At 35.5% G+C, this 26462-nt stretch overlaps 1 protein-coding gene across 2 annotated transcripts in view; it reads left to right on the forward strand.

The window, feature by feature from the left end:
• Positions 1 to 26462, forward strand: part of TOX (thymocyte selection associated high mobility group box) — a 332079-nt gene that overhangs the window by 180898 nt on the left and 124719 nt on the right. For both annotated transcript variants that reach the window (XM_055129140.1, XM_055129141.1), the window contains exon 3: positions 11358 to 11600. In XM_055129140.1, the coding sequence (XP_054985115.1) occupies positions 11358 to 11600 (243 nt within the window). The remainder of the gene's footprint in view (positions 1 to 11357; positions 11601 to 26462) is intronic.

Raw genomic sequence — 26462 nt, forward strand, 5'->3', positions numbered from 1 at the left:
TTGATCCTGTTACTTGAAAAGTCAGACAAGTTACTTCATACAGCATTAAATTATTCAAATGGAATAGCATGAACTAAAACTGGAAAGAGTTCTGGTTATCAGAATTTGACACCAATAACGATGGCTTTTCTGCATAAGATGAAGCTTTCCAGCATTCTCTAGGAGGCCATTCTTCAATGCCAGCTAAACCTACTTTGAGTTGTTATCTTCTGAACTCAAGAAAGTAAAATGGCTTTGGAAGTATGGGTCTGGGGACTGGCAATAGTATTGCAAGGGTATTGCAGGGGCTAGCAGTCATTCATAAATTGTCTTCAGGGACTTCTGATCTCATTAATATTGCGAGTGCAGAGCTGTTTATTTCTTATGCTGTGATGTCAACTAAATTTATTGCTTGCCAAAGATGATAGTAAGTTTTAGCCAGAATCTTTAGTTGGAAGTTTACATTAGTACTGTCTATTCTCAACATAATGAAAGAGTTTGACCCATAATAATAATAATAAATTATAATATCTGTTAGCTGGCTGTTACTTGTGTCTGCAAGGAATTAATTAAGCAGGACCTTTAATGCATGATCTTATTTACTCTATAAAACAGTTTGACAGTGATGAGGAAGGTAGAGTAAGTGGCCCAAAATCAGTTAAGATGGTAAATATCGGAGCCAGGATTCTGGCTTGGTAAGGCACGATGCCCAAATTAGATGATGTTCTTTTTCAATGAGCTCCATTTTATTTTACAACATTTTACAAATGTTAAATTTTACATTAATATAAAAGTGCTGGTGTACTAAACTCAGTCTTTGTTATTGTTGATATTGTTGCAATGTGTTACTCGTAGTAGAATACTCTATAAACCATTAGGTGGAACCAAATGAAATTACAGATAATCTGACCACTTTTACAAAACTAGTATTTTCATATTTAATTTCATATTTGTTTAAGCACAATTTGAACAAAAATGAGGTGTTCATTTGTTATCTCCATCTTTTTTCATCCAGAGCTATTTTCTTTGTTCTCTTCTCTACCAACTTTTGCAATTAATATTGCACCCTTTCCTCTGTATTTTCAGTTCTTTTTTGATTTGGGTAAGTTAAGAACACTTTGTCACCCAGTTCAACATAGCACAGGTGATCTTTCCATTGAACCATCTCAGCCCTCCTGCCACTGATCCCCAGACAATCAATGGATGACAAGTCTTCTCTTTGTGAAACTGAGGAAATTGTCTCTGTTCAGCCTCAGTTATTCTCTTCTAGGTCTCCATTTTCAGCTCCTCTTTAATCATAAGGCACTCTTGGTAACAAAACTTCAGGAAATTTGATGAATTTGTAATCTAGGGATGCATTTATACCCGAGTTCCAGCTAATAAACTTCAGTAGGAACTGCATCTCTGAGTATGATAAGTAGACATAGTAGCCTCTTTTCATTTCTAACCCCTTGATCAAGTAGTCAAAACAATGGCATAGCCCCTCTGTTTGGTTCTAGTCCTTTGCTAATCTGTCTTCTTCAATAAGAACATTGTTGAGGAATGTAGTTAATGTACACAGATTTGATTTTTGTGCCAGGGAGAAAAATGGAAAGAATGTCCATAATGACAATAATATGGTGTGCATTTAGAAGTTTACTTGTAAATATGCATAAATAACAATAGACCAATTCTGAATGATCAGCTCTTGCTGGATGCCTATATATGATTTATCAAATCGACCCTGACCATAAACAAAACTTATTTTAACTCAGGTTAAAATTATTAAAACTCCAATGTTATATTGGTTAGGTTTTATATAGTTGTTGAGGTTTACTTTCTTTAGTTTGGGGATTACACCTGGAAGTGTTCAAAACTAAGTTATTGTTCTGCACTCAGTGATCAGTCTTGTTGGATTTGGGGAACCAAACTGAGTGCTAGGGATCAAATTTGGGTCAACTTCATATAAAACAATCTCCTTACCTACTGCATCATCTCTCTTATCCACAACTATACATTTGAAAATAATATTTAAAGCTAGTGCATTTTATACAGTTAATAAATGTAAAAAAGTCTATATAGTATTTCTATGAATTGCTCTTCTCTTCTTCTAGTTCTATGTATGCAAGAAAATCATTTAATTTCCTAGTGTCTTATTTTTCTCTTCTGCAACAACGGTCAATATCTCTAAGTATTTTTTTTCTCAACAAGCTTTTTGTGATTCTGTTTGGCCATAAATGTGGAATCAGAACACCTTTCTATGGAAACTCTCGATATTTGCAAAGAAGGAGATGATAGAATAAATTGTAGAACATGCAGACAATGATATGTAGCCAATTAAACAATAATGAACATGAGATTGTCATGCAAAATTATTCATCACCCATTTTAATGATAAGATTACATTACACTGTAATACAATAATAATGCAGCTAACATTTATTGACTGATTTATAAGCCAGCCTATTACTCAGATTACTTACCTTTTTTATTTATGTAACTCAATCCTAATTTCTCTCTTTTATAGATTTGGGCATCAAAGCTTAGAGGAATATAGTAACTATGTTCACTAATAGAGCTGAGATTTGCATAGAGCATTTCTAGCTCTGAAGTCAGAACTCTGTGTGACCTAACTTCATGATCTGTTATTAGAAGTCCAAAGTGCAAAAAAAAAATCCAAAGTGGAAAACAAAAAGAAAGAAAAATCTGAAACATATATATTATTTAATAGTACTTTCATTTTCTTAAATGATTAGATCAAGTGTAGTATTTTTTTTTGCTTATTTTCTGGTTTGGGAGTTCTAGGTCCATAAATTATTTATAAAATAATACAAAAGAAAAGACTCTTACAATGTATATATATACAGTGCGGGAAATGAAAGCATTGGAAAAGTAAAAATATTTCAATGGCATTTACAGTTGAAGTTGTGTGTTCGATTCAGGTATATATCTTAATGGACTAAGTGCCCTAGACGTAATCCCTGGCAAGTCGTGGTTCTCCAAGCACTGCCAGGTGTTTTCCTATCCTCAAAATTGTAGGATAAACAGTAAAATTAAATGTTTACTTCTCCCCTTCAAACATTGAAGTTGGAACTGGAAGAACATCCTTGGACTCTAACTAGGATTTCTAAAGAAGCTCCTCCCGTTCAATCTCCTCTCCCTAATCATGCTTGTGTTGGTGTGGATTGGGGACTGTGGGGGAGCACATAATTTGTTTCCCAGAAACTTATTTTTAGTCAAAGGTAAAGGCCCTATGACAGTTGCCGACAACATCTGGTTTTAAAATATCCATCAAAATTATGGCTCAGAGACTCATGGAGGCCCTAAACAATACTGAGAAAACACAAATTTCTTTCTCATTTTGGTATTATTTATTATGGCAGGAGAAATGCTTGCATGTAAAACGCGGAGAACTTTCCTGGAAGTCTTTGGAGAAGTGTCCCTAGCACTTGATTCACAAAAATCATGATTCACAGAAGTGTTGGACTACCCAGTGCCCTTCTGTCTAGTTCCTCTGACTCCTCAAACATACCTCAGGGTCAAAGCTCTCCCAATCCTGGGCCCAGGAAAAATCAATGTCAGACATTCTCTGGGGCCATATTGGACCTATATTCGGATCTTGTTCGGGTTCCAAAACTGCTGACTTTTTTATAACTAAAAAATTATACATCTCTGACCTAAAATTTTCCCTTTTTGGAGGTGGGTGGGGTGGGGAGTGTATCATCTAGAGATGCTCAATGACTTATGCTGTGCCGAGCACTGCATGATTCCGTAAAGTCCACCAGGGACTCCTGCACACAGTGTCTGTACTCGATTCACTCAGCTACCTCTCTGGTCCCCAACTAAAGTCTTGAATTGGGGTTTGTAACTCTAAAGATCATTTTGATTGGTGGTACCAATCTGGTCCTTGAAGTTCACTTAGAAATTTAAGACCTGACCCTGAGATTGCACCTCAGGGCTGCATTGTTTGGTCTTATTTATTGGTTGGTTTTGAGGCCCTCTACAATTTCTGTAGTTGCTCTGAAAAAGGGTCGAGATTCAGACTCCATTCTCTAGCCAGTTCTACTCATAACCAGCCCTTCTTTGTCCAACTGCAGGTGTTTCCTCTTTTGCACTCAGATACCTTTTAGCTTGGCATTTTGAATGTTATTCTTTAGTAGAAGGCTACTTTCTTATAACTGTTTCACATTCTTTGTTACAAATTAGGAGTTCTAGCTCTTTATATTCCTAACTATGCTTTACAGTATGTGTTACACATAGTCAGTACACAACAAATATTTCTGTGGCAAATGGAACATTCTTTACTAGTACTTAGTATAAACTGTGAAAGTGAATGAGTACGTATAAAATAAATGCTCTTTTTAGCAAAACTTGCATTTTGATAACTGTTGCTTGAAAAATTAGTACATTGTGTGTTTTTAAATGAAGATGATTTATTGCTATTGTCTAACATGTGAAGAAAGACAAAAAAATTGTTTGCAGGATCATTGGCTTGAGCACATCAATGGCACTGTTGGATGATTCTTGCTGAGTGTTAAGATGATTTATGTAATAGACCAAAGCTTTCCACAGTAATACATTATAGTCTGGAGCTATCAACCAACTCTTGTTCATGCAGAGACAAAAGAATCTGAAGAATACATATTTCTAAAGGTCTTCTCAAAAGAAATTAGAGAGAATGTTGAAATGGTTTAAATGTTTTCTGTACAAATTATCATTACATGCAGCATCTAAACTTCTGAAAACATATATAGTATGTTTATTATTTTTGTATTTAACTCCTGAGTTTACTTGTTTTTTGTTCAGTTGTTTCAAACATGCAACAAAAATTTTCAGTAATATAAGATGAAACATGTTTAAACATAGACTTTTTACCCTGAAGTTCAGGAATTATGTTACAGATTTAAAATTAAGGCATTCTGTATATGTTTGATGGTAGTGCTATTTATTTATCTTTCAATAGAAATCTATATGAGAAACATATTTTACAATGCTATAACTATAGCCATATTTTAGCGTATGCATGATTGCATGAAGCCATCACATAATTTAAAGATATGTACAAGATGGTATCTTTTGAATTCTTCTGAGTTATGGGATTTCTTGTCACCAAAGATTGAATGCTTTGTATAATGATTGCAATATGTGGACAGAGACCCACAAATATAAAACTGCTATGGTAGAAAAAAAACTAGATTTTAACAAAAGAGTAGGAAAGACAAAATCCAGGATAGATTTTTTATTATTATTATTTGTTTCTGGTCGGCATATTTTAACACTATCTAGACAGTATAAAAACATGAATTCTCTCTTGTCAAAAGAAAAATCACCCTAATTAACATCCTACTTCCAGATGTAATAATGTAGAATAAGAATAATAATAAAAAGGAACAGGCTTTAGCAGAAAGAAATGTGGATTGCAGAAGGAGGAAATAATGAAAACAGGATACTCAGGTCATGGACTATGTAAGCAATATGATTAAAAAGGAATGTAAGTATGTAATTAAACAGACAGGAGGATAAAATCTTCCAGAAATCGGGTGAGAAGCTTTCCTTTTCATTGAAATAGGGACAGAGAATGAGTTAACATAGAAAAGGACAAAGGTTCAGTCAAATTACTAAAAAATACATTGGTGTTTACTACTAATGTGGGTGATAGCACCACAGACCCAGGAATGGTAGTAACCTCTGGTGCAATTCAGAGCGTGGGGTTGCTTTCAGTTTGTTCCCTTAAAGAAGGTGAATTTCTGGAGGGTCTGTGAGTAAGTTTTTTCTGAAACAGGAACACTACACACAAAAATAAATTTTGGAAACTCTGATCTAAATAGACCAAATCAAAACAGATCAAAAGGATCCCCTTTCACTTTCCTGACTCAGTTGCTGAATTCTAGTCTATACAAGTGTTTATCTGATTGGTCATTTAAACCCCTGGCCAAGACTCTCCTAGGGTTAATAGCTTTCCAAAAAAAAAAAAAAAACCACAATAAATTAGAAATTATAGCTTTTGCTGTAAACTTACACTGAAATTCTGGTTTGTAAATTTATTCCAACCACTTACCTGGTTGATGAACTACCAAGAACTGATATGCCGGAGTATTCTGTCTATTATGAAGTTGCCTTTAATAGCAAAGTTTAGCATTTAATTTGGAGGGGGCAAATACATATCTATTAAACAATAACCCATAGCTATGTGAAACTTGTTGTTTATTAAGAATTTTCTGTCTGACAAAAATTATCATAATTTTTTGTACCCCATTTTTGCTTTCATTTTCAGTGTTCATGAGAACCCCACAAAGTAAGGTTTTGAAAGTGGGGCTCAAACAGACATAAGAAACATCTAGAATCCACACTGATAAATGCTTCAAGGAAACCAGATTCAGGCTCTTCTGGACTTAGAGTCTCAACTTTTTCCATCACAGTCTGTGGTGTTCTTATGTACATTCTCAGCCAGTCCAAAATCTATCTCTTTCTTAAAAAAAGATACAGCAATTTATAAGCTAAATATACAAATAGTAACAATTAGGGTTTTTTAAAATGACTTTAAAGTCAACAAATCTATTTGGAATTACAAAAATACCTTTCTAAGCATTATAATGTTTGAAACTACTAGTTTTATGCTTCCAATAGTACTCATATGAATGATCTTGAAAATACCATATGTGTTCCTAAGAGACAAAAGTCTTGTGATAATGCAGTCCACTATAACTTGCATCCTTAGACACTTGACTTTTCACTCCCTGGATACTCAAGGACTCACACCTGGATACTCAAGGTCCCCATATAAAAATAGAATGGGTTCTTTTTTGGCATATACCAACACGAACAATGGACAAAACGTTTTTGTGTCTAATACTAGAAAGTATCTTGTAGTAAGTCAGGAATGCTATGTGACCAGTAGTACCTAGTTAGGTAGGAAAAAAATATTTTGAGATATTTTGAGTTATCTCAATTATATAAGTGGCTAGAGTTTGAAGCAAATCACCTTGCATACTTTGTTGATTCTGTTTTATCTTTTTTAAAAACATGATGACCCAAAATATAAGTTGACGGTATGAAAGGGTAAGACTTCCATACGCAGACCCCCCAAGTACTTTCTCTGCATTTGTGTAGATGGTTATCATTGACTTCTCATTCCTTGGGTGGAGGGAGGGCTTAGAATTTAGACTTACTTTGAAGATTCTAATTAGATAGAGCAAGGTAAAAACACTAGAAAGGATGATGTGGAAGGTCTTCTCAGTTTCAAAGTTCATGCCCATTCTTAACCCTGTGGCATGAGATTGACTCAGACTGAAGAAAATATTTGTCATGGGAATATGCAGGGTCTGAAGGAAGGAGCAAAGGAGCAAATGATCCTCTCTCAAGGAAGCAGGCAATGAAAGATCAATCCTTTAAACTCCTGGCCTCCCCAAGAACTATGGAAACAAGACCAAATCAGCTAAAATCTGTCTGTAGACAAGGTTTTAGCAGGTCTAATGGTTTGGCCATAGTAAAAGTATTTTCTGACTATTGTTTCCCTGATCTCTTTGATCAATATGTCTGTTGCTGTGATAGGGTCTCTTATAACCTCTGTGCCTTCTCATTCACTTATATTCTTGCTGGGTGTCAGATTGGATGTTCCTAAGAAATTTTGACGTGGAATCAAGGTTTCCATTAAATCCTTGGTTGATGTCTCATTCTGCAGTGCAGATTGGGTTACAGAGCTTCTGGAAGCCACATGTCCCCACACTAGTCCTCAGAATTCCTTTGAGATCTCAGTGTCATTATGGTCTAGGACACCAAGAAGGGATCCTGTACTACCCTGCCTTAGCCTGTCTGGCACTGCTCAAGTCTTTTTATCACTAACAGGATACTTTTCTCTTCCTGATATACTTCATGATTAATGTCATGTTACATGTTATCAACCGGCCAGTACAAAGTTTTGAGAATATAGGATATTTCAGGCACACAGAATACTAGACCTTATTCAGAGTTTGTAATATTCATTCATGCATGCTTTAATTCACTGATTTATTTAATTCACTCAACAAATTCTAAGTAATTATTCTAACCAGTCATCTGATCCATGGGAAATAAAGGGAAAATATCTAATAATTTTGCCCAACATTCTAAAAATACTATGCAAAACATCTCTGATATATAACTCACTAATGAGTTAAGCTTATTTCTGTTAAGTTTTGAAAAATGCAAAATAAAATGCCACATCATATGTTAGGAATTAGCTAATTCATTTCCACATTTAGAAAGTTGGCAATTCGAAAATAGATAAAGGACCAAACATGATAACCTCTCAGTATTTGCATTGCAAGCCATAATGCCCAAAAGTAGAGAAAGAATATAGGGAATATTGTCTGCCATGGAGGCAGTGGGAGGGTGAGAAAGTTGGGGGTATACTGGGGATATTGGTGGTACACTGGTGGTGGCATGGGTGTTTGATCATTGTGTGATTGTAACTCAGACAGGAAAGCTTGAAACTATATCTCACAGTGAATCAATAAAATTTTTTAAAAGTTGGCAATTAATTTGGTATTAAAGCTTTTATAAGTTCTGTGATATATTAACATTTATGCAACTGCCATGATACTTATATATGGAATTAGTCACACTGTAATTGGCTAATCGCAAATAACCATGACCTTAAGTGAAAAGAACCAGAAAGTACTAAGTACCATTATGTTAAAATTCTTGATCCACGTAACTACCCATTACTGGTTAAATTGTGGAATCTGTGGTTTTGGTATATAAGTGCATGGATTAGATAACATTAATGTGTAATTACATGAAAATGAACCACATAGCTTAGTTAAATTGCAGTAAAATTGTTACTGTTGAATGTAAAGTGATACCAATTAAACCTTCCTTTAAAACCCCACAAATTAAGATTTAACTACCCAAGAAACTCTAGAATGCAAAGTTATGGTATACCATAGGTAAAATATCCCTGAATTTTCAGAGGCTAAATGGTATTTCTAAAACCAATAATATCTTTCTTCTTTATCTCTGGCATTCATTGTGCCTTATTCAGTTTCAATTAGATGCTGATTAACATCTTAAAAGATACTCATCAATAAACTCAATGTTGACAAAAGAAACCTTTTTAATTCCTGTGCTCATGTAAATATTTTAGTCACAGGGACATAATTGAATTTGAAACAATAAAAATCATAACAATACCTATTACAGTGCTTAAATTATAATTTTATCCTATTGAAAAATAGGAATGACACCCAGTTGTGCTATAGGGATCACATGCCATTCCCAGCTTTGTCACCTGTGAGCTGGTAGAGGCTGCTAGGGTCGTAACAGGATGCTCACGATCAAACTCTGGGCCTTGCATGTAATATATGCTGTACCACTGGGTTGTATCCTAGCTACTAATTTGTTTCATTTTGTTGAAAAACAGTCTGTCTTCAACTTTGTAGTCGCAATTAATAATAATGTGATAATTATAATTAAAGAAGTTATACAAGTATAAAAGCAAGAAAAATGTCTGTCTCTTTCATCTCATATCACTGAATCCCTTGTTCACCAGCTGAAAGTTTTCTATCTTCTGACTCACAGTGTTTCCTTCAAAATAAGAGCATACAAATAGTGACACAAAAGATTATTTTAAGGATCAATTAGTCATAACTTAATGGACTCGATGTTGTGCTTTATGCAAAATCAACATCAATGCACAGACTTATCTCTTTTGCACTATCCCATTTCCCATCTCATGTTTCTTCTTGTATGAGTACTTGTACCAAGAGTTGATGTTTTACAACTCTATTCCAGGTCTCAACTAGATCAGGCAGGTGGGAAATTCATCAAACATGTGCTTTGGATGCAGAACACTATTACATATTTCAGACAAATATATATATATATATATGTATATATATATATTGTAAACAGGACAATTTGGTAACTGAAGACTGAACCTTTAGAGCTGGTCATTTTTATTAGCAGAACTTCAGGTATCAAGAGACTCAAACCTGCAGAAATGAAACAAAGCTTTCCTTCACAGACCCCCAGTCTCTAACATTCACGCGTCTCTACATGACCAGGTCACAATTCCAGATGTTCCAAGTAGCTCTTCATTTAATCATGTCTTCTGACAGCACCTAAACAAATATATCAAACCTTGTACAACATTGAGCAAGTGCAACTTGAAGATATTCTTTCTGTTAGACAAATAGACGCCATCTGGAAAAAATAACCCCAGGCACTTGGATGCAGGAGCATGAAGCTTATTGGCTGAGCACCCAATGAATACCTTATACTACTTTCTTTGGCTCCCACCCTTTGCCTGCTCATTTCTAGTCTTGCTCACTTCAGCAGGCGCCGTGCTCTTGGACAAGTGAGTCCTTGTTACCTACGCACTCAAACATGATGAAGACTTGCTTAATTTGAAAGATAGGCTTGCAAGAATTATCTGGGCCAAAACTGCTTCCTTTCATATCATAACACCTGCTCCTAAAGGACTGCTAAATAGCTCTGTGTCTTGATATTATTTGGTCACAGAATTTTATTATTCAGTCTCTCCTGGTAGTTATTCTCAGTGTCTCCTTTCCTCCTTTGGGAGTTTCCTTCTCAAAACCTCTTCTTCTTCACCACTCCCTTTTTCCTCTCTTATCTAAATCTATTTTGTGAAGGCAAAAGTCTCACATATGTTGTTATTTATTTTACTTACTTTTATCTCCAAGTTGGTACTATAATAATATCAATATTATTTTGTCTTTCAGAATAGGTCAAACGAAATTTGACTATTGATAATATTTGGTAGCCACTTTAATGGGAAAATTCAAAATCAAAGGAGAAATTTCCACTTTTATTTTGGTGGTAAATTTTGTATGGAAAAATCACTTTTAATAGTATCTTTATATAATAAATTTTCTTGTAACACTCATGTAGCATTCTTAAATTGCTTCATTGCTAATTATTTTTATCTTCTCAGCTGTGAACATGTAGCCCTTAGAAACTAAAAAGCAATAGCCCTTTAACTTCTGGATTTTTTTTATTATATCTTATGATCCGAGCAATAGGGAGGCCTCTGAAACATGTTTGATCAAAAGGATTTTATGAATCGCCATCCTTCCCTACAATTCCTATGTAAAAGGCATTCAGATAGATTAAAACTCTGGAAATTTTAATGGAACCTTTGAAATCCCTTTGAATTCAGGTTCTTGGAAAAATGAAACTGCCTAATGGAAGCACTCTCTGTATGAGAAGTGGATATGCCTTTGAGGCACTTTTCTTCCATGCATAATAGTGAAATTGCAGCAGGATAATCTGAGTGTTGAAAATGTCTTTGCCAGATCCTTAATGCTGCTTGTAATAATACCTAAAAGAGTCATGTGTTTGGGGTTCTAATAATGGAAAAGGGGATGGTAATTTAAAACAATGCCACTGTGTCTTTTCAGTCCTACCCTGGTCCGAGCCTGGAAAGTGAAGACTTTAACATTCCACCCATCACTCCTCCTTCCCTTCCTGACCACTCGCTGGTGCACCTGAATGAAGTTGAACCTGGTTATCACTCTCTGTGTCATCCTATGAACCATAATGGCCTGCTACCATTTCATCCTCAAAATATGGACCTACCGGAAATCACCGTCTCCAACATGCTGGGGCAAGATGGAACTCTGCTTTCTAACTCCATTTCTGTGGTAAGACTCTGCTTATCCATTTGTGTGGGGAGCCAGGGATAGAATAAGGATCGGTCTAAATTAGTGTGAGAAGCTTTGCATCGTGTTATCACAGCACTCTGAAGCCAGGGACATGATTTTAGTAATAGAAACTATTTTTTATAAGTTCTGTAAAATCCTAAAGCGATTTTTCACTTTAGAGTTGAGTCAATGCAAATATCAGAAGAAAAGATGATCCTTTCCCCTCTAGACGGTCTCACCTGCCCTGTTTGAAGGTCAATTGATCATGTATGTAAGAGTTCATTTCTGGACTCTCACTGTTCCTCCTTTGATATATAAGTATATTCTTAAGCAGCACTGTTCTGGTTTATTTGTTTATTTCTTTAAAATCTACTTGAGAGTGTAAAGAGACATAAACCTGAAGTAGAAAAAAAAAGATAAAGAAACAGTGATCAAGTCCAAATCTGCCTCTTATTTGAAAGTTAGCTTCACTAAGACTTTTCCTCTCACAAAACTAAAGTTAGGTTATAAAATACATAAAATATAAAATTATCTTATTGATCATCTAAATTACCAATTTAATGGTATATAAAAAGTCCCTATTTTCTCATAATAAAATGGTTATCTCTTTTTTTTAATTTTAGAGGCAGTATAACAATGTTGGTGTTCAAGTAATACAATTGAACTTTATTTATATGTATTTTTTTCTTAATGATCATACTCAACTACATGAATTGTATTGGCAACCAAGAATAAAGGAAAGCAACACACTCTTTTACAACATGTTTTTAAGAATGTCCTCAGTCAATATTTATTGAATTGTTTTTTAAAAAAATTGATAGTCTGTGATTTATAATACTGTTAATGATGGGTTCTTATGCTTATTATTGCAGCACCACACCCACTGTGTACTGAGTGCTTTTTAAAAATCAATTAATTGCATGTTCAGTTATTCATATTTATAACCAAATTTACAGCCAACATACTAAGTACTGTTAGACCCTCAAAATCTTAGCATGAAATCAAATCATCTTAAGAATTTTCAGATTAAAAAGTCATTCTAAATGATTATACTTTGGACCATGGAGATAGCTCAAAGAGCTAGAATTCATGTTTTGCATGCAGGTCATCTGGAGTTGATCTCCAGCACTGCCTGGTCCTCTGAGCACTGCTGGGAATGACTGCTTAGCACTGAGCCAGGGATAGACCCCAAGCACCACTAGGTCTGGCATAAAAACAAACAAAAGATGCCACCTTTTATAGTTTACAGGGTCCTCAAGAACTGCAGTTGAAGTGTGTATTTCCCATAGTTTCCAGTCTCAAATTCCACAAATTTTAATAAGAAAGCATTTTTTATTTGGAGGTAATATGGCATAATATCGGTGTTCAAAATGTATTTTTATTGTAGTGTCTGAGTCAGTTGGACCTATTATCCCTGCATCTTCTGACATTCTACCTTCTCAAATTTATTGGAAATATGTCACCTGAAAAGTGGCTAAAAATTTAACTTCCCAGCACCTTTTTTGGGAGCCCAAGTTGTGTATTTTGAACAGTTATCCCATGAATTAGAAGCACTAACAATATAAAATAATTCTTTTTTGTCTGTTTCCTAAAAACTCAATAATTTCTTTACTTTTACATCAAGCAGAGAATATTTTTAGAGGCATATGAACAAGGGCAGAGAGCTTTTTGCTACGTCATAATTCTCTCCCAGGTTAATAGTTACTTCTAATTAACCCTCTTTGGCTTGTATGGTTCAATAACTTAATAGTCAAGCTAATTCTATTGTCATCTTCATAAGTCACTGAACAGTGTTCTTCTGTTCACAGTGACTAAAGTGATTAAGTCGATCATACTACATTGTTTCAAATAGAAAATCATTTCAGAGTCTGGAGCAACAGTACAGCAGGCAGGGCATTTGCATTGCATGCAGGTTCGATCCCTGGCATCCCATATGGTCCCCCAAACAGTGCCAGAGTAATTCCTGAGTGTGGGGCCAAAAGTAACCCCTGAGCATCGCTGGGTGTGACCCAAAAAGTCAAATGAAAACAAATGAAAATATTTCATAGTATCATTTTTCTAAATCATTCTATGTATATCTCTAATTTGAGGAAAGCCAATGATTTTTGTTAACCATAAAGATTAAAGGGAGAAAAGGAGAGACTAAGGAAGCCCTCAGGTTTTAGAGACCAAGGCCTAGAGTCTAATGCTGTGATAATGTATGGAATTCTCCTAAGAACAGTTAGATAGCTGTAGGTTCAAAGAGAGGCTCCATTTACAGGACTATCAGTGTCAAAAACTCAGCACCATTGTCCCTGTTATTTTTAGTTATATTCTGCTACCATAGATTTATCTTTAGATTTACAACTTTGTAAAACAGAAAATATTTTTGACAAACCGAATAACATTAAACTTTTAAGCGGTCACCTTTAAAATGAACATCTCTTAAACTTTGAAGCTGAGTCTTCTGACCCAATGAGTCTATAAAGCTCATTACCTGGCCCATGCCTTTATAGGTGTTCCCTAATCTCTTAGAAGGAAAGGATAGTGTATGGATGTATAACACACCAGTTTTGTCCACTATGCCCCCTTTTCTATGCTGTCAATAGAATTGGTTTTTAGAAAAACTACAGAGACACACTCAGTTCTATCATTTCTCAAAAGTAATATCCTTATTCTTTTTATAGTTTACCTTCTTTGCATTCCTGGAGCCTCTCAATGCACAACACACTCTTTATAAGATGCCGTGCAACCTGAATTTTTCCCAGATATTTTTATGCGGATCTGTCCTTTCTCAGAAGGTTTACTCAGTACTAAACTCAGTCACAGCTATCAAACACACCAGTTTATGAATCCTTCTCCCCCCCCCCCAGATTTCTCTTTTTGCCTCTTAGGAACTTTTATTCATGCAGATTTCTTTGTTAATCTCTCTTTTTCTCCCCACCCCCCTACACCACAACCCACCTTAAATTGAATTTAGGTATTTTTCTATAGCACGGCACTTTTATTGGAAATTATGACTCTTAATCACACTCGGTGATTCTCAGGGGTAAATCTTGACTTTGCACCCCGGAACCACTCCTTGTAGTGTTTGGGGAACTGTATGCAATGCAAGGGGTCGAGCCTGGGTCAGCCACGTGCAAGACAAATGCCCTACGTACTATCCATTCTCTCCAAACTCAGAATTTTGGAAACTTTACAAGGCAGGAGGCTCAGTTTTGTCCTAAGCTAAGACACAATCACATTTATTCACCACTCTAGTTCTTGACAAGGTGAATCCAGTATGATTTTTCATAGAATGATCACTCTTCCTGGCATCTTTTAAACTATATTCTGGGATGTGGACATCTGCTTTTCCTATTCACAGTATTGAACTAGCATATTATTCTGTAAGTAAAATCTTCAGGAAATAATACAGGTATTGGTGAGGCTTTGGATAGACTCTTGCTTTCGCAATAGAATTATCTGTATGGTATTGACTGTTTATTGATGTTTTTGTTAACTGTATTTTTCATCAACAGAAACTACTGGCTAATGAGTACTTTATATGTGGGTAGTATAACTAAAGAACTGATTTGTTTGTTTGTTTTTAAGCACCATGCTTTACAATACTGTTAATGATAGGGTTTAGGCATACAATTCCAATGTCACACCCACCACCATAGTGTCCATGTTCCTTCATGTCCCAAGGTCTCGCCCACCCACCTTCCTAAAGAAATAATTTTTTTTATTTTTTATTTAACCTGCATTTAAAGTAACTAGTGTAACTAGTGGCTACAATTATTGGAGAACATAACTAGTTTAATGATGCTTTCTAATGCCAAATCTATATCTAACCCATTTTAAGCCAATGAGTTCCTGGAGAAAGTAGATTGGGCATTAAATTTGTTGTAAAAATCCTGATTCAATGGTTGGATCTCTGACGGGATTCCAGATTTAGCATTTGATACACTATAAAGTGTCCATAGAATTCTAATAAAGTTTCCAGGACACATTTTATTGAAGTATACTAATTTCTTTGAGAAGTATTGAGCCTTTTTTAGTTCTTACATGGGGTGTTGGGTGTCTACAGTGTACATTTTAAATACTCACCTCTAAATATTTGAAAAAGTTCAAGCACTTATACATATTTGATGGTCACTATGTTTAGGAGCTTAGGAACATACAGGGAACAAGCAACTAGAGTAAGACCTGAAGTAAACAAAGTCTAAGTGCAATACTCGTATTTACACAATGAATTGATCGACCTCCAGTAGGAAGTCCTAGTTAGAAGAGATGGCGGTAATCTAGTTTGGATGATTTATAAAACTTAGAGAAAGAGTTGGTACGGCACTCAGAGCATGAAAGAGAACTTGACTGGACAGGACAGAAAGGAAAGACATGTTGGAAAACATTCCAGGAGGTGGTCGCATATTTTGATGTAGGGCATTTAACCAAAGACTTTTGTAAAACAGTTAAAGAATTATAAATTAATCTGAAAAATTCTAAGAACTCATTGATTTTTTCCCAAGAAAAAAGTGTTATGGAAGCTAATGCCATAGAAAATCCTTTTGGCATCTACCTTGGATGGGTATCACTGATAAACAACTAGAATTGTGGATGTCTGAGGAGCCCGTGCCATCATTTAGGAGGGGGAGAGGCAAGGATCATGAAGTTCTTTCTTCATGATAGAGAACAGAAAGACTGGGTACCAATGGGGCTGAAGAGATAGTTTAGCTGGTAGGTCAGCTGGTAAGGTGCTCACCTTGTACTAGTTCTAACCTAGGTTCTGATCTCCAGCCCCCTCTATGGTATCCTGAGCAATTCCAGGAGTGATCCAAGTGTACAGAGCCAGGAATAAGTCCTGGGTACCACCAGTTGTGGCCCAATAAAACAACAACAAAACAATAAGTTACTAAGCTTTTTTTTTTTACTTCTTAAATATGTACTGATTTAAAGGTGAACAACCCTTCATATCATTGTATTTTACATTTTAAAAGTTATCAGAATCTATTTTCTTTAAATAAAACCTTTTGGATTATAAATATTCTCATCATATTTCTTCACAGGAACTGATTAAAATCTTCCATAGCAACTTTTCTCATGCCTAATGTGATCACAAATTTTAACAACCCAAATATTTAATTCTTTCCATAACAATGGTTAAAATATATTTATGAAATATATTATATAGTTCATCTATTTTCTTGCTAGCACAGAAATAATATGAGTGGTTCTAGAAATCAAAATATAAAAGTTGTCCACCAGAAATCAGTTGTTGTTCCTGCCTACTCCTTCAAGATTACCTACAATATAGAAACAATTAGTAAAAGAAATACTTAAGGATTGTAAATTAGGAACTTTCTGTAAATTGAAAGTAAGTTTAAACTAGCCTAGAAGATTTACCTATAGGATTAACTAAATTATATTTAAAAATAACAAAGCTCTTTAGTGCTACTTATGTTGAGTCTTTTACTGTTTGTATGATACGAGTCAGTATTTTTACTGGATAGAATTTTAGAATTTGAATAATTAAGAGACTGAATATATTTTACAAATTATGATAATGTATAATATGTGCATTTTGCATGTCGTATGCTATTATATTTAATCTATTATAATTTTTACTGAGATTTTAATTTAAAGAATGCTTTATATATTTCTGGGTTTTTTTTATCTCTACTGTCATCTTGTGAGAAAACTTCACTGATATCGCTTCCTACAGATGTCAAATATGTTAAATATTTAAAAATTAGGCCACAACAAATAATCAGTGTTTGAATAAAGTGTAGCTTTCCCAAATTTATAGATGAAAAAAAAAAGAAGGTAGTGTGGTTAAATGACTTTCTTAGTGCTGTATTCCACTCTACCAGAAAATATGGGTAATAATGGTTCTTGACACATGTTAAATTTATATTTTGGAATTAAATTTATATTTTGGGCTGGAGTGATAGCACAGCAGGTAGGGCGTTTTGCCTTGCATGCAGCTGACCCGGGTTCGATTCCTCCATCCCTTTCGGAGAGCCTGGCAATCTACCAAGAGTATCTCACCTGCATGGCAGAGCCTGGCAAGCTACCCGTGGCATATTCAATATGTAAAAACAAAAAGTCTCACAATGGAGACGTTACTGGTGCCCACTTGAGTAAATCGATGAGCAATGGGATAACAGTGATACAGTGATACATACCAATAGTTGGCACACACAGAGATTATTATATAAGATTTTAAAATAAAATATTAAAAGCAGGCCTGTTTACTCTTAGAAGTTAAAATTTGTGAGAGAACATTGTCCAGAAGATTTGTTTATATTTTAATCCTTAATCTTCTTCATATTTTCAAAAAAAGTCAGCCATAAGCCTGTTATTTACCAAAGAAGTATCTACCTTTTATTGAGTGTCCTCATTTACCGTTGTGATTAACACTGATATCTTTGGTCAGACTGTTTCAGTTCAAGTCCTGCCATTACTCCCTGCCTACTGTGTTATCTTGTGTAATTTGTGTAACCTTCTGGTATCAGCTTTCTTATACATCAAATATTTAATTTCATAAATATGTGAGTACTGAAGTTCTAATATCTATAAAGTAGTGCTTGTTATACAGTAGATTTTATATTTTATAGAAACCTCTCCCTGGTAAAAAAAACATCCACAGGGTAGAATATCCATATCACCTTCTGAAATTTACCATAGATTTAGAGAGGAGTGAAGAATATTTGGAGTAATATTTTCCCCTAGATTTCCTGTTTCATAGTCCTTTCCGTGTATTTTTTTGGTGCTTTTTTTTGGGTATGTAATAATAGTTGAGATGACAGCAAGAAGTTAGAATTCTGGCACAGAAAACTAAAATTCCATTTGCTTAAAAACCAAGAACAGGCTGTAAAATAGAATTTCTGTTAAGGTAAGCAGCTGAGTAAGAGTCAATTAGTTCTGATTCTTTAAATTCTTGTTAAATAGCTATTAATGACCCAGTATGCAAGAGTTTCATTTTTTCTCAAAAGTCTCCTGAGTTATTTTGATAGTAGGTCATTGATTAACCTATGCTTCTCAGATTGAGTCAGATTGAAAGAGCACTTGGACAAGAGTCTAAAAGACCAGACCTGATCTTGTATTAGCTTGTTAACCATGCAAAATTTGTCATTGTACCTTTTGGGGCTGGTCTAGATCAATGCATGGGTCCAAATTGAGTTCTTCGGAGCCAGGGAAGCCAGCAATCAGCCAGGGCAGTTTTGCTCTTATTCATCTCACTTATTAACATTTCTTGTGAAAGTTCCCTTGAACAAAGAATTCTGTCACCGGAAGCAGATGAAAATCTACAGGACTAGTTGATCTCTGAAACCCTTCCCAAGGCTTGTATTTTCCTCAGATGCACTATCAGCCACAGACTGTAGTCCAGAACTGCAGGCCATTCAACTAATCCCTTTAATTACTTAGTAATTTTCTTACCCTCTCTTCTGCTCCCGGGGTGTTTTCTTCATCCCTACAAAGCCTAATTGGTTATGGAGATATTGAATCTACTGAACAGACTTTTTCTTTTGAGTGAGAAATGTTATTCTGGCATTAAGAAGAAAGTGACATTGCTTTGTAATAATAGATAGTTTTTATGTTGTTTAAAAGAAACTCCGGGACTTTTTTGAGAGAAAAATAGAATAAGAAAATGTCCTTATTAAGTATTCAAGGTTTAAGAAACATCCTTTGATTCCAAAAAATTGAAATCAAGAGCATCTTCTTTTTCTCTCCACCCTGGTATACTCACCGCTAGGTTTAATCATGGATTGGTGGAAGGGAAAATAAAACCTTATATAAAGTCATCCAAGCCTCTCTGCCTGGCCTATATGTGGCTATTGCTTGTTCTTTGTGCAGTCAACAGAAGCTCTTTCATACAAAGAAAAACCGTGCAAAGTTTTAGAATGGCCTCACAGAAAGGATTCATTTAGAACCTGGGCTTTTTGTCGAGTGTGGTTCCTAATGACACATTATAGAAAATTTACAATGAAAAAAGCAACAAAGGAGATTTCAGTTTCTTTGACTGCTTCAAATTTTCAGTTCTGGAGTTTAAAATGGAAAAAATATGTTAAAAGGCTATAAAATTGGGGGGTTTATTTCCCAAATGCCTCATTTTTTTCAGGCAACAAAAGCAAGCATAACGTACATACTCAGATTTATTGTCATTTTTAGCATTCATTCATGGCACACTTTGCATTCAAAGGCCAATGTACAACTGTTTGACAACCCTCACTTCCGTGTGTGCTGTGTAGGGCACAGAAAACTGAGGTAAGAGCATTCCTCGGGGTTTATGGGGAGTGCAGTACATCAGGGGAGTCAGATACATTAGAGCAGCATGAATTTCTAATATGTTGCCATTATGGAAAGGACTACTGGCATATTGAATAATATTCCTTTCAAAGCCAAGCAGAAAATGTGATTACAGACAATTTGATTGCTGTTTTTAAAATAAATATTTTCAAAATCTTGAGATATTTTATTTCATGTAATGCATAAAATATGTAACAGTGGATTCAAGCTAAATATCTTTCAGGACACAAAGGAGCTGATGATGTCAACCCTATTTAGCTATGAAATAATAGAAGTATCAGTTTAAAACATAATGACTATCACAGTGGTTTGCTTCTTTCTATAAAAAATAGGGAGGTGTAAAAAAAATGATTTTGCTCTCAGATGGAAAAGATGAAGAGCAATTATTTAGTATTATGGTCATGGTAAATTGATGAACTGTTTAGCAATTACAGCTTGTTTTTCGGGTTTACAAATCTATCTTTAAAAATATTTTGCAGCACATGAGAACAATGTATTAAGCCACTTGATACTGTGAAGGAATAGCTTGAACTATTTTTGTCTTTATTTTCGACCAAAGATAATCAAATAGAGTCATTTTCTGTCTTATTAGTGACAGATTTCTAATAAGGCCCAAATAAAGCATCATTTTCTTTAGTTGTTAAGATTTACTTTAGCCCTTTCTTTGCTTAAAACAGATTACTTCTCATATGTTATTGAAAGGTTAGTGGACTCAGTATGTTAATATTTGGGACCTTATTTTAGTGCTATAATGAAATAGCATTTCAAACTAGAGTTCTTCATAATAGTGTTTGGGAAAGGAATCAACTTAAAAATAACACTTTGCCTTTTTTATGCCAAGTAAGAAAATACAAGATTTGCTTTGTATTTAAGACTTACCGCACTTTTTTTTCAACCTTAGAATTCATACAAACAAGTGCCTCACCCATGCATGCAAGAAGTTAAAAATCTATAAAGCCTGTCATATAATATACTGTAAGCAAACTCTGGAAGTTATTCAATCCAGTCTCTTAATTCCAGGCAGGAGTAAACCTAAACCTTTTAAGATATGTGGTTTTCTCTCTAAGAGCCAAGATTCCACAACTTTCCTTGGTAGCCTGTTTATGTTTAATTAACCTTGTAACATTAAGTTAAATTGCAGTAAGAGATTTAGATTCCTTCCAGGAAGTTCTTTATTAAAGTTAAACTAAAATATCTTACTGCAATTTCAGTCCACTTTGTCTGCTTCAGACATATGAATGCGTGGTGAACAGTTGATTATAAGTATTTGACATTTAGTAAGTCAAGTCTGCAGTTGTGTTTTACCTGGCCCAAGTAACCCCAATTCTCCTAACCTTTCCACAAAGGTCATATTTTTCAACATTTGAATCAAATTAGTGTGTATATAATTGTAAGGAATGTTTGACCATAATGAGAGGAGAGACAGCACTCCAGATACAACTAAGAGAGAGACTCATTCCTGGATTTTTCATATAAATCTGCCCCTACATGGCCACTTACCATTAGGCTTTTTAATAGCATCATTGATTGCTGAAATCCTTTGCTCTCTTGCTAGGTAGGCTACACTTTCACACCTTGTTCCCGTGTAACTCATTTCAGGTCCTAAAGTCATGCATTTGGACAGACCATCGTGTTGTTTCTCTTCAGCTTATGTGTTTCCCTCGGAAACTGGGTATCCATTATTTAAATAGTGCTAAGCAAATAGAGAGAGGCAGGAAAGTACAGTTGGGTCTTCATTATTGACTCTGGAAAAACAGATCATAAGGAAACGTCTAAGTCAGATACCCAAGTGCTGGCAGTGAGGTTTTAGTCACTTAGAAAACAGCATTTCCTAGCGTGTTGAGAGGAGAGATTGAAGATTGAAACAGAAACTGGGTGAAAAAGAGGTGGTGATGGGAAGAGTAAGTCACACCAGAGGCTCATTCAGTAGAGACACCCTCTACTTCAGGGCTCTGACTCGGTGCCCCCCAAGTACCCTCCATGAGTATCTGCATGCTCCTTTCCACCAACTCCATGCTTCCTTCTGTCTTCTCATTACAAGCACAACAGATAATCAGTTCACATGTTCTTCCCTTCATAACACTGATGATACTGCATGTGTCAAGTCTGGAATATAAATCTGGCCCTGACTCTGAGAACATCACATTTTAATTAACTCTCAAATATATCAATTTAGTAGTGGTAGCACATTAGAAATAATTAATAGTGAGTAGATTATGTATTAGCACTGCACTGTAGCACTGTCATCCCGTTGTTCATCGATTTACTCAGGCAGGCACCAGTAATGTCTCCATTGTGAGACTTGTTGTTAATGTTTTGGGCATATCAAATAGCCATGGGTGGCTCTGCTGTGCGGGCGAGATAAGCTTGCCAGGCTCTCTAAGAGGGACGGAGGAATTGAACTCGGGTCGGCCGCATGTAAGGCAAATGCCTTACCTGCTGTGCTATTGGTCCAGTCCAGATTATGTATTAATATTACAAAATTTAGAAGTAAATTTAGTGTCCAGATTAATTCAGTTATATCAAAAGTATTAGAGCAAACTATTAAATACTTTTAGAGTTTAGGATACAACACTCAAGAAATTGCAATGTTTCTATGTTAAAAAAATCAAAATATCTTCTTAGAAGAGTCAGCAATAAAAGCAATAATGAGTCTTGCACCTTTCTGCAAATTTCTTGCACCTTGTAAATATCAAGACTTCTCATGTGGTCAAAAAAGTTCACTCACTTATTTGGTCAGAATTAGTCACACCTGTCATGCTACTTATAGTCATATCAATACTTTCTTCATTGAAGTCTCAACAATGAAATTAAATGGTCAGGGTTTATTGATCCTCCCCTTTTCAGTAGAATGGCAGAGTGAGAGGGACTAAAGTTCTTTTTTCTTTTTCATTTCAGTTTTTTTCAGTTTGAAAGTTCTGAGTTCTCTTTTGTGGACAAGCATTACCTAGAGGAACATAATGTTTGTCTTTTTCTATTAGCCATCTATATGCCATTTTTCTGACAATATCAATAAAATTAGGGCTGGAGCGATAGCACAGCAGTAGGGTGTTTGCCTTGCATGTAGCCCACCTGGGTTCGGTTTCTTTGCCCCTCTCAGAGAGCCCGGCAAGCTACCAAGAGTATCCTGCCCACACAGCACAGTAACAATAAGTCTCACAATGGAGATGTTGCTGGTGCCCACTCAAGCAAATCAATGAGCATCATGATGACAGTGATGACAGTGACAGTGATCAATAAAATTATGAGTCTTTTATACAAAACGTATTTCTACTGGGTCCTCCCAAAGTCTTGGTAACAGAAAGAACGATGTTGAAAAATAAATAGCTATTTAATATTGGCCCATATGACCAGTGTTGACTTTTAAGGATTACAGAATGATTCAGTCTCTGATTTGTCTTTTCTTGATTTGTACACATAGATTATTAACATTAAAAATGTTGCATTATTATCCCATTAAGACTGGGAGTCATAGTCTAAAATGCTTTTCAAGAGAACAATGAGCCAGTCTCATTTTAAGACACCACTTCCTTCATTATTCATTAACTATTCTTATCTAGCGCATATGGGAACATTTTAAGAGCAGCTTTATTTTTTTCATTTAGGTTTTTTTCAGTTTGAAAGTTCTGAGTTCTCCTGTGTGGGCAAGCATTACCTATAGGCACATAATGTTTGTCTTTTTCTCTTAGCCATCTATGTGCTTTTCTCTGCAAGAAGCAACACACACTACACTGACAAAAAGAAATGAATGGCTCTAGGGGCTTTGGCCATTTGGTATGATCATTAAAATAATAAATTCAACTTCCTTTTTTTTGTTGCTAACAATATGCCAATGCCATAATCATTGAAAGAGCAGATATTCTCCTCCTTCATCTAATAGGTATAGTTATTATTTTGATAAGTATGTAATCACAGAAACAAGACTTGAACTTCTCTGAATTTAATGAAATATACAAATTCCCAAGGAAATATAAGTACTATTTGAGAGAGAGGTTAAATTCCTTTTTGTATTCAGATAGCAATTCTGATTTATTCCAAGAAAGAAAGTCTCTCAAATGAGTTTTATTTGGAAGGTGTAACTCTTTGACATTTAAGGAGTTTTATCTTTTGAATAAAAAATCCTGATTAATAAAAAAGTACTCAACCTGAAAAAACATATGGTTATTCACTTTTAAAAATATTTTGTAAGCATTGAATATTTAATCATAGTCTCTACTAACTGAAAGGCATAAATAATGGTTTTCTAAATTAGGATATTTCATACCTTATGAAATTTGAAAATAGTTTGAGAATGAGTCCCCATTCCCTTTTTAAGACAGTGAACTAGTAAAAGTTATTATTAAAGTTCTTAGCAAGACTATCAAAAGAGCTGCAAAGTCAGCAGCATTTTGAGGCAGTTTCTTTCTAATGGGAAATATACATACCTTATAATGCTTGAACAATCAAGAAGACAAGAATAGTTAAGTTTAACCGTGGCACTATTATTCATATTGAACAAAAGTATGCTATTTGCATCTTTATATATGTATCCGTCTTGCTATGTTATTTTGTGTAGTTACAAGTTAATGTGTTGCTGGTGTTGTGTATCTGGGATGCCTGTCCCCTTTTGAGAATATCAGTGGTAAGCAGAGGTCATCCTTGCAGATGCAAAGTGGAGCCTGGGCTAAGTACTTTTCTTGCCTATATGGTTGGTTTTGCTTGTTCACAAAATACTTATTTTTAATTATAGTAGCACATGAAGCTAACCCCTGTTTCCCAGCAAAGAGTTCTACATATTCTCCTGCTGTGCTTTACTGTAGCAATTCATCTTCCTCCTTCCAACTTTTAGAGTACCTTAGTCATTTTTTGGTGTTATGTGTTAGAATCCAAGTTGACAACTCCCTTGGGATGATGGGGGTTACATATGTAATCTTTTTGGATATGTGAAGACATGAAAGATCAAATTCTCAAATATGATCCTATCTGGGGTGGGGGTATTGAAGGGACCACATCTGGTGGTGTTTAAGGCTTACTCCTAATTCTGTGCTCAGGGATCTCTCCTGGTGAGGCTTGGGGACCAGGAATCAAACCCAGGTCAGCCATGTGCAAGGCACTGGCTTAGCCAGTGTACTCTCACTCTTGCCTCTCAAGTATGGTATTCTTAAATAACCTAGGGAAGGTGGAAGTCATTGGCAGAAACTAACCAATAACATCAGGATATTAAGAAGTAGTGTGTGAGTGGATGAAGCTAGGGGCCAACCATAGGGGTGCTTGCTGGTTTGGGAGTGAAACTGCATAGACTAGATTTACCCCTGCCTGACCTCCCACTACCTGCATGTAACCGTATGGGCAAGTAGCACTCACTCTGGGACCCTTGGTTGATGTGAACACTGACCAAATCTCTACTTACATAAGCTGAAGCAGTGCTTGGTAGACAGTTGGCTTTATTATTTTCATCCTCAAGTTCATAGTGGTTGTCTGGGTTTTCCTTACACTATCACCCTCTGTTACTGACTTGTGTTTAGATTCCCTAGAACCTGTTGAGGATTACCAGACCAACATTTGTTGAGCATGCACTTGTGCCAGGTCTTACATCTTCCTCCATTATCCACACAGTCACAGCACGAGAATGTAGTCTAATAGATACCTTGCCCAGGAGAAAGTGAGGGCATAGACACCGGTCATACAGGTGAAGAGTGGACACATGACCAAGCCAACCGGTGGATGTGGATATGCTGGGCATCTCAACGTTTCTGATTAATTACAAACTGGCCCTTATGGTTGGTGGTCCGTGCCAATCCAGGACATTGTCCGAAATTCTTAATTCTCATTGTTTTAAGCAGAATAAACTAACTCTAATTTTATAGTGTAGAAATTATGATATTGAGAAAGTACAAATAGAGGAAGTTAAAGATCACATATATTCCAGTGGGGAGGTGGGTGACAGGGAAAAGAGTCTGGAATTTGGACTGACAGATTTTGATTTTTTTGAGTCTCAGTTTATTCGAGTGTAAAAAAAGAAAAAGCAGTGCTGTGACAATAATCCTTGTACCAACATGTGGTTGTGGAGATTAAGTGATATCCAAGATAAACTTTTCTAGTCCATAATATTTTAAGTAGATTATTCAGTCATATTGAGTAAATTAGTGTTCTAACTAATGAAGAATGTTTGCTATATACCCCCCAAAATCCAGTAATTTTAGGGGCTGGATATGCATAGCAGGTAGGGCATTTGCCTTGCATGAGGCCAACCCGGGTTCGATTCCCAGCATCCCATATGGTCCCCTGAGCACCACATTCCTGACTGCAGAGCCAGGAGTGACCCATGTGTATCACCGGGTGTGACCCCCCAAAAATACAGTAATTTTAATTATTTTGCTATTTTGCAAGGAAATATGATGATACTTCCTCCATGGCAACAGACAGTTCAACTCTCCCTTACACCAAGACTTGTTTTATCTGCCATTTGCCATGAAGCCAGTATCATCCAACCTTCAGAGAGTTTCTTGCCTCTATTGTCAGCATAGAAAATTTACTTTAAATAATGCAAGGATATTTAAATTAGTATATATTTAAAAGAGGACAAATTCCAGGCAGCTTGCCAAGGATAGC

Source organism: Sorex araneus, chromosome 2 (genome assembly GCF_027595985.1).
Source record: "Sorex araneus isolate mSorAra2 chromosome 2, mSorAra2.pri, whole genome shotgun sequence".
In the NCBI taxonomy this organism is placed as follows: domain Eukaryota; kingdom Metazoa; phylum Chordata; class Mammalia; order Eulipotyphla; family Soricidae; genus Sorex; species Sorex araneus.